General features: G+C 36.1%; 2 protein-coding genes across 2 annotated transcripts; one reads left to right on the top strand and one right to left on the bottom strand.

Moving 5' to 3' along the window:
* The first annotated feature begins 4,800 nt into the window (after positions 1–4,800).
* On the top strand, positions 4,801–6,088 carry LOC109066709 (von Hippel-Lindau disease tumor suppressor-like). The gene is made up of 3 exons (XM_042721934.1): positions 4,801–5,022; positions 5,103–5,237; positions 5,331–6,088. The coding sequence occupies exons 1-3, from the start codon at positions 4,821–4,823 to the stop codon at positions 5,501–5,503; spliced, it is 510 nt and encodes a 169-aa protein (XP_042577868.1). The 5' UTR covers positions 4,801–4,820; the 3' UTR covers positions 5,504–6,088.
* A 534-nt stretch (positions 6,089–6,622) lies between these two features.
* On the bottom strand, positions 6,623–9,409 carry LOC109066710 (protein lifeguard 4-like). Its single transcript, XM_042721933.1, has 7 exons — positions 9,205–9,409; positions 8,599–8,707; positions 8,378–8,483; positions 8,229–8,262; positions 8,010–8,127; positions 7,547–7,592; positions 6,623–6,983 (listed from the first exon to the last, which is right to left on the bottom strand). The coding sequence occupies exons 1-7, from the start codon at positions 9,293–9,295 to the stop codon at positions 6,777–6,779; spliced, it is 711 nt and encodes a 236-aa protein (XP_042577867.1). The 5' UTR covers positions 9,296–9,409; the 3' UTR covers positions 6,623–6,776.
* Between the last annotated feature and the right edge of the window lie 7 nt (positions 9,410–9,416).

A 9,416-nucleotide genomic window follows, 5' to 3' on the forward strand; every position in this document is an offset into this window, starting at 1 on the left:
TGTTGCTCTCCTGAGCAAAATGAGTGATTCTTTCTGAAAAAATTCCAAGCATTCACATATTTGAGTTGATTGAATGGGTGCAGATGTTTACCATCTCCACCATCATGAGACGAATTGTCAGATGTTGGTTTGGTAAAAGTCACGTCATGCAACTGGAATGTTGATGTCTACTTACCAAATACATAAAGCCTTGTGCAACAGCCACCTGGAAGAGCATTCAGCCATTGAGCTTTAATCTCTCAAAAAGCAATCTTTGGTTTTCAAGGTTGAAAAGTTTTGGAGAATTGCAGGATTCTGCGGCTTGTCTATAAATTCTGTCTTGGTAAAGAAGAATGATGGCAATGTGCATGCAATCATATACACATATGCAGGATCATTTACGCATTACGCCAATTAACCTCTACAGGGGGCACTGATCGATCAGCCGTGCTTCCCGTCGAGGTCCAGAGGAAGCTGGTGTGGTGGCCAGAGAGGACAGGTGAAAATAAACAGCTGGTCGGGTGATTATTTGTCCTTTTCCACATCACATAGCAGCTCGGCCCACCATGATTGCCCATGGGAGCCACGTGAATTTGCCCTGTCAGGTCACCTTTCATGGAGGAAATACAACAATAACAAAAATACTATGTGGAATGCCAAAAATGAAGCAGGCAAATGAAATGGCGGTAACCATGGAAACAGAGTCATTTCGTGCCTGTGAATTTTCCAGACATCTGGTAACTTGCGTTAAGCAGGTGCAGTCTCGGTACGAACAGGTATGTTCCATTAATATCTGCCTCTGGGCAATGGAGCGGGTACATCAGAGAGATTCGGCCTGTTGAGAATCAATTGAAATGTTCTTTCTATTTCAACTCATTTAATGGCTCTTATGAGAATCATAACATTGGAAGATTCACCTTCTGATCACGTAGGAAGGAATGAAGGGCAAAAAAAAAAAAAATGGTATGTGAGCTTGAAATATGCTAGACATACTTATAAGACTAATCCAAAATCAATATTTAAGTTCAGTTGACAGGCGTAATGTTGGTCGCCGCAAAAATTCATTTTGGCTTGTCTCTCCTTTTCATTAAAGAGCTTATTGATGATAAAAACACTGTCAGACAATCAGAGATTCAAATTCTAATACAATGAGAATACACAAGTCCATATCACCAACAGATTTATATATGTAGAATCTGCATTCAACCTCTCCAGACACGTCGACGCGTCAGCCTGTCACTCACACTAAAAATCACGGCAAAACTTAATATTACCGTTTTTTAAACTATGGTAACTTTTTAATGTCATGTTTGCTAACGCATTCATCTTGTGTTCAGCAATATCATATGTTAAGATATGTTAAGGACCGGCTTTGGCTGTTACAACATGGAGGACAGCTTATGTATAGCTGCCCACAGAAACAGCTGCTAATGAGGATCTACAGTATGTATGTATGTATATATCTATGGTCACAGGAAAAATCTATGATTTTTCCAAGATGCCAAAACATTGCACAGCCTACAGTTGTAAAAATCACTAAGATTTACATACTTGAAGAAATAGGATAACCTTTTATATGTGAAAATGTGTTATATATATATAATATATATATAGGCTATGTATTAACTCATTACAGCAGATTCCACACCACAGCTATAACGATAAAGGCATGGAGAGAAACAATATCATTGGAATCACTTTTTTTCCCAGGTGATGTTTGATGAAAACATTGACACCCAACCAGAATCAATCCCGCTATAACGAGCTTGAGAATTTAGAGCTGCAGACGCAGGTATGATGGAATAAACAGACGATATCTGTTAAGTTTTTAAACTATGGTTACTTTTTCTTGTCATGTTAGTTTAGCACAATCATCCACTGAAGTCTATTGCAGATACAGATTTCGCACAATCAATTTGCTCTCAAGTGTTCAGGGACTGACTCTGGCCATTCCAATATGGCGGACGGCCATTAATGAGGCATCTGTGTGTGTGTGTGTGTGTGTGTATGTATACATACATACATATGCAAACCCATAATTAAGGGATTTGAACAAACCGTTAAACAAGTGGCTAGAATTTACACCAGAGTGCTTCACAAGAGGAAATTTGACCTTGCCAAATGACAGCACGATGCAAGAGAAGGATATGAAGATGTTGTAAAGGCCCTGCAAGGAGAAGCAGAAGTCATCAGTAAGGTGAGGTAGTTTGAGTCTGTTTGTGCCAGTCAGGAAAATTCCCCTGTGGTGTGGAGGAGAAAGACAGAACCAACAAAAGCAACGAGCGCATTATGCCCACTGTGGCGAAAGGTTCTCGTCATTGTCCCGGCAAAAGAGAAGCAATGAAAGCAGGACATCAAAGGCTGAGCAGGAGAATGGGCTGTCTGAGCCAAGAGCTTTAGATCTGCTCTGCCCCCCATGCATAATCACCCCGCCAGAAAATACAGTAGGCTTACAGGTAGAGGTCGAGAACACTGCAGCGTGGTTACTGGGGATGGGCACTGACTCTTGATGCAAGCGTCATTGATTTCTAGAATACAGATAGCTAAACAAATATACTGAATACTAACAATGTCCTGCCAAGCACATGTGTGGGTTTCCCAGACAAGGTGTCATTTAAGGGTTCGGAATGACTTTATTATGAACATTGGCTTTCTGGATTCAAACATTTAAGCTTTATAGTGAATAGTAATCTATGATTCATACCAAAAATAATAAATATCAATCAAGGTTTCTGGGCTTTTGAACAAATCCATTTCCATGACCTTTCAAGGTAAGTGATTGACTTACTAATTTTACTTTATGCAATTTATATGCAAATGTACACACATTTTTCCTTATAAATAAATCAAACATGTATATAAATTAATCAAATTAAATTAAAAAAATAAAAATAAAACTTGTTTTTCTGTTTTACAAAAATTAAAAATAAACTATATATATATATATAAGACTAAAATTGGATTAAAATTGGATTAAAATTTAAATCAACCACAGAAATTTCTATAATCTTTCCGTTACTTTTTAAGACTTTGCATGTCTTTCCAGGTCTGAGAATCTATATTTTCCCTGATACTTCCAGATTTTCCTTGGGAACCCTGATGTATGGAAACTGTTAATTCTGAGAAATTTCTTTTGTTTCTTTTTAATTGCATACCCAAATTCTTTCATCTCTTTTAAACATTGACAAATCTGTTCTTTAATATTGTATACATAGGTCTGTCCATAAACGTGTGTGGCAGGACTTTTATTGTTAACAATAAAACAGCAAACAGTGCAAATAGGCAAAAAAGGCTAAACGAAAACACCTCTGAATCCTTTAGAGAGAATGCCAAACCACCCACTCCATCAAACTAAACATGCCAAGAAACATCAGACAGAAACCTGCTGTGGCACCTTCTTATAATATGGTGAAATGCTATAAATAAAGGCTCGGAAAATTATACGGGAATTACAAAAAAATAAATAGGAAAATGCATTAACAAGCATCTTCCAGACCTGTGCCATAAGGAGACTCTTAACTAAATAAATCACCTCACTAAAACTTTGAAAAGCGATCACATTTACACGGATGGTGTGCTTTAAATTTCCCAGCCTATATGATTGTGTGTATAGTCTGAGCTGTAAAGTGAATCAGTCTGTCTCTAGAGAATAGGATCTTTCCCTCTTGTCTCAAGACTGCCCTGCCCTGCTTCTCCTGAGACAAAAACACTGACATCAAAGCCTTGCTGTCATCACACAAGAATTTCTGAGTGCCCCCATCCTTCAAGAACCAGCCACCCTGGAATTTTAAGTGGATTTCTCCATCCCATCTCTCCCCGGGTCTTTCTGAACAGAATGGGTGAGGGGGATCCAGTAGTGTGGATGGCAAATCATGTGACTTCTGAAACGGAGATAAAATAGAGCTCTCCTCTCATGGTTTTTTAGTACCCACTCTCTTATGTAGACATGCATATAATCCAGAAATGAAGTCCAATTAGGGTCAGCAGCAGAGCAGATTAGCAAGTTTGATTGGAGGGGAAGAAGCTAAAATGACTCCAAAATTATACTCAAAATGTTAATTTTCAACATTTCAACAACACAAATATATATATTATATATATACACACACACACATAAACATATATATACAATATATATACATATACATACACACAAAAAAGTGCAATCTTTTAAGCATATTAACTTCATTAAAAAAAGTGCAATCTTTTAAGCATAACAAACACACACACACACACACACACATATATATATATATATATATATACACACTATTTCAGTATGACATCAACAGTATAAAACAATCATAAATGTTATTATACATAGGCTGCACACATAAAAAAAAAAAAAAAAAAAGAGATATATACATACACACACACACACATATATGTATATATATTATTATTATATATTAATATAATAATATTAATTATATATTAATATTTCAGTATGACATCAGTGGTATCATAAATCATAATCATAAATGTTATTATACATACAGAATCTGGTCCAGTTAATAAAGAAAGTTTTGTATCTTACCAAATTACCTTTTGGTAGGTAATTTTCTATTAATATTTTAAGAAAGAAAACTTCCTTACATAAAAGAGAGATTTGTAACCCAAATGTAGGTTTAAAGCCTATCTTACACCTGTTAACTAATTCCTACCTTTTAATTAACGAACTGTTAAGAATTACACAATGTTGTTAATGTTCTCAGATACTGAAGTTCTTCAACTTTTAAACTGGGGATCCTGGGTTCGGGTTAAAATCTTTTCCGGTCAGTGTAGCGCGGTTAAGAGTGTGTAATGCTGCCACCTATCAGTGACACAGCGACACTGCATCTATGTTCTCTCACTCCAGCGCTATGGCCAAACAGGAAGCGCCCGCACCTCTGAAATCTCTCAACTCGGATAATCCAACATACATCACTTTTATTAATAAATCTAGACGGAATGCCGAAGCATGGTGGCTAGACTTCGAGGGGAAGCCGGTGTCTTACGGCGCCATACAGCCGAGGAGATCGCTTCAGATGAAAACCTTTTTGAGTAAGTAACTGTTACCGCAGAACTAGCACACTTAACCGGGTTCCCTTGCCTTGGCTTGTACTAAAGCAAGTATTTTCCAGCTCATCCGTGGATCTTCAGAGCATCTGACGGAGCTAAAATGCTGGTGAACCTCAGTGAAGTTTACTTCCCAACTCCTGTGCAGTATGAGGTGTTCGGATACCCGAGGTATCAGCCGGTCTATGTGACTGCACCAGGTGCGAGGCAGTGCTTCTTCTTAAGATGCTTCATATGCATAGATATTCACAATAGTTTCATTTTAAATGGATATTTATGCTTTGTTTTATCAGTGTACTCATTACAAGAATACTGCATACGGTTAATCAGGAGTATGGTGAGAAAAGAAGACATCTGCAAGCTGGAAATCCCCGAGGGGTTGAGAAAGGAGCTCAGCCGTGACCCTGATCTACTGAGAGACATTCAGATTTTAGATGCCAAAAGAGCAATAAATGGTTCAAACTGACCGATTTCAATCAAACAGAAGCAGAACTCATTTATGATGTCATGTTAAAGTGAAAGTATGCAGAAGCTCATACTTTCACTTTGAACATGTGGAAAAACTTATCACTTTTATCTTTATTATTCTGTGTTATTTTATGCAATGACAGGGCATCTGCACTTTTGTTATATTTCCTCGACCAATCAGATTCGAGGATGGTAACTTACTGTTGTACATGAAAACAACAAATATGGGTTAAAGTAATTTAATTTTTTACACCAAAAACATTACATTTTATGACATCTTAGTTTTTATATATGACCATTTTGTCCTTAAAAAATCAATGACAGCAATTTATGTTTTATGATAAGAATTATTATTATATTTTTTTTATTATTATGAATACTGCATTTTGTATACAGACATATAGAGGTCCCTGAATATTATGTTCTCAATTATTTTGTATTTTTTGGTTCATTAAATGAGCAGACTGACATAATGGAAAATATTTTGATACATTTGAAACTGACTGCATGCTGCTTTAACATTGTTTAGTGAATGTTATATTGTGACACCAAAAACTGCTGCAAGTAAAACTGTTTAACTACATTTTAAAATCTTTGCATTATGATTTCATTATAGTTTTTTTTTTTTTTTTTTTTTTTTTAGCAAGACCGTCTAATTAAAATTTCTTTTAAGTTATTCATTGAGATCCCACATACAAATCCAAATTAAACAAAATGTCTCAGGCTCCATACAGCTACAGTTTGTTCCCAATCCATAAACACTGTTTCACAACAACACCCAATTAAATATGAAAAATCACCATGGATTACAAGACACACTACAGTCGACTAAAAACAGAAATCTAATCAACACAGCAGATCAAAGTTGTACAATCAGGTTTGCAACATTCACATTTGCCCATTAAATTACAAATACCGCTTTGCAAGCTGAAAGTATGCAGCTGGTTGGGAAACTACAATACAACAGAAGTGTCTTGAGGAGCTTCATCTCAACTAATGGTGGAAATTAAGCAAAATCCAAGGAGTTTGCTGTTAATGCCCATTTAGGAGAATAGCACAGATACTCCATTAATTCTGAACACTGCAAGACTTTTATTCAAATAAATATTCTATATTATGTGGTAAACTTTTTTTATTATTATTATTATTTGATTAGTTACAACATAACTTATTGTACATGGAATCTTTTAAATTAAAGAATATAATTTTTATACCACTCCCAGCATTGCACGCAGAATTCACCTCTGAAAGTGAAGAAGAGCATCTAACATTTAGTGTTTCTTCATGGAGTCGAGGATGCGCAGGATGTAGATGAACAGGTTAACTATGTCCAGGTACAGGTTGATGGATGCCAGGACGTGCTCCTCCGGTGACAGCTTATGCATCAGCAAGTGAGTATCGAAAATAATGAACCCGCAGAACAGCAGCGCTCCGGCCCCAGCGAAGACCAACTCCATTGTGTCATTGTAGAAGAAAAGCTGAAGGACACAGAGTTACGCAGTTGATGAAATGTGTCTTGAAATTAAATAAAGTCACTTGACTGTATGACTCCTGACAAATTCAAGTCAATCAGTCTGATAATGTTGAATACTATTAAATAATACAAAATAAACTATATATATATAAGTGCTGTTAAATGATTAATCACAATTAATCCCATCCAAAATAAGTTTTTGTTTACATAATATATGTGTGTACTGTGTATATTTATTATGAATATATAAATACACGCACATACAGTATATTGAAAATATTTGGAAAATGTTTACATGTATGTACATGTCTATATTTATATTCATATAATTTATTCTATATATAAATATATTTAATATATAAACTAAATTTTTTTTCTGAAATGTATACATGCATGTGTATGTATTAATATATACATAATAAATATACACAGTATTATGTAAACAAAAACTTTTATTTTGGATTAATCATTTGATGTGATATATATATATATATATACTTAAACCAATATAATATTTTAACTTGTATTAAACCCAGAGAATTCTGTTGAATTTAGCCTAAGACTCACCCTCATAAAGCTTGCAATGATCAAGATCCACAGGCCAGCAAACAGACTAAGAAAAAAGATGACCAATTAGGATTTTTTTTTAGCATTTGCATTATTAAAATTATTAAAACCTGTTTCAGCAGCTTGTCTATTAAACAGAACAATAATATGACTGAAGAAAATCTGCAGTCCTCCTCCCAAAGACATTCATTTTTCCTCCCAGCAACTTTCCACGCCGATGAGGGGACCATGTATCACATCTTATAACAGAGTTATGACTCATGGAGCCCCATTATTTTTGTTACATTTCATTTTAATGACTGAAAAGAAGAATGTTTGTCCAGAGACAATTTCTGCCACAACGCAAGAACATCATTCCGCACGGATTCAGGAGTAAATGGATTAAAACAATAATTCTTGCACTCAGTTACTGTGATGAATGTGACAGATCCGGGCCTTGAGCGGACGAGAAAGAGAGAATTACCTGGCTCCGAGCTTGCTGAAGTCTCTTTTAGACTGGAAAGTGTAGGCAGTGAGACCCAGGAACACAGCAGACGTGAGCACAAAAGCCTGGAGCACTATGGTGTACTCATAAAATGACACTAAAAGCGAAAAAAATATGGTATCAGATGATCCATCAAGGAAGTATCCGTTAATATTATGTGACTGGAATTTTATAAATTAAGAAAATTAATGAACGTACCCGCAGTGGCTACAGACAGAGATTCCAACAGAGTCTGCAAAAACATTAACAGCCATTACATTACAGTACTTCATAAATAATACGAAGTGCATAAATATATGCACATACACACCTATATATATATATATAAGGTTTTGTGGCATACTCACAAATCCAAACAGCAAGTAAAGATTGATGGGGTGCTGGTGACGGTACACAGCCAAGGCGAGGAGCAGGATAAGGGACCCGATAGCAGATATCAACACCAGCAAGGGACTGAAAAGTTAACACAGTGCATCACATTAATATATTGACATAGATTAAAGTGCAGTTTACACCATTTAACAGCCACAATGATGTGGTGAACCTACAGGGGCGGATGTGCTCTTACCTTTCATGCACAAAGTTTTTGATGGGGTTACAGAGCATGAAAAGGGCAGATACAGCAGTGGTGATGATAATCTGCAATGACAGGATGGTGTAGACCTTGCGGAGGAAATCTAAAGAGAAATAAAACTCTTCAACAATACATATCATATTACACTTTATAAAATTTCACACCAGATGTTTGGCTTCACTGGGTTTAATTACATTCTCAAACAAGATGTCCACCATTCACACTAAACCCCGATAAGCAGGTTTGACAGCTATATAAGAAACATGTCAGATTTCTAAGAAAACTAAGTCACACATTTGAGTAAGAATCAATAAGGAGCTTCATGACAGACTTGTATACAATAGTGTGTCTTGAGGAGCTTCACCTCAACTTATGGCAGAAATGAAGAAAAATCCCAAGGGTTCGCTCTTAATGCCCAATTAGAAGAATAACACACACACTCCATTAAATCTAAAGGTGAAATAAATAATTGAAATGAAACAGGGATCCCACTCCAGCCGTTTTACATGTTATCCATTTCCAGGCAATTTTGTTATATCGACTGTATTACTGATTACGCAGACACCAAAGGCTTTTAAATACATGTAAATTGCGACTCACCCATCCGGATGTGGACGCTCGCCGTCGCAACGTTCGTGCCATAATTAAAATCATCCTCAATGGATGATCGCGGATACTTCTCCTGATTCATGTTTGATCGAGTTAAACGCGTAGCATTTGCTCATAAACACAAGAGATAATACGAAGCTCTCTATCGTCTTTCTGTGGTTTTTCTTTTCATTTCGTACTTCAAAGACGTGCTTACTGCCACC

Source organism: Cyprinus carpio, chromosome B4 (genome assembly GCF_018340385.1).
Source record: "Cyprinus carpio isolate SPL01 chromosome B4, ASM1834038v1, whole genome shotgun sequence".
Lineage (NCBI taxonomy): Eukaryota > Metazoa > Chordata > Actinopteri > Cypriniformes > Cyprinidae > Cyprinus > Cyprinus carpio.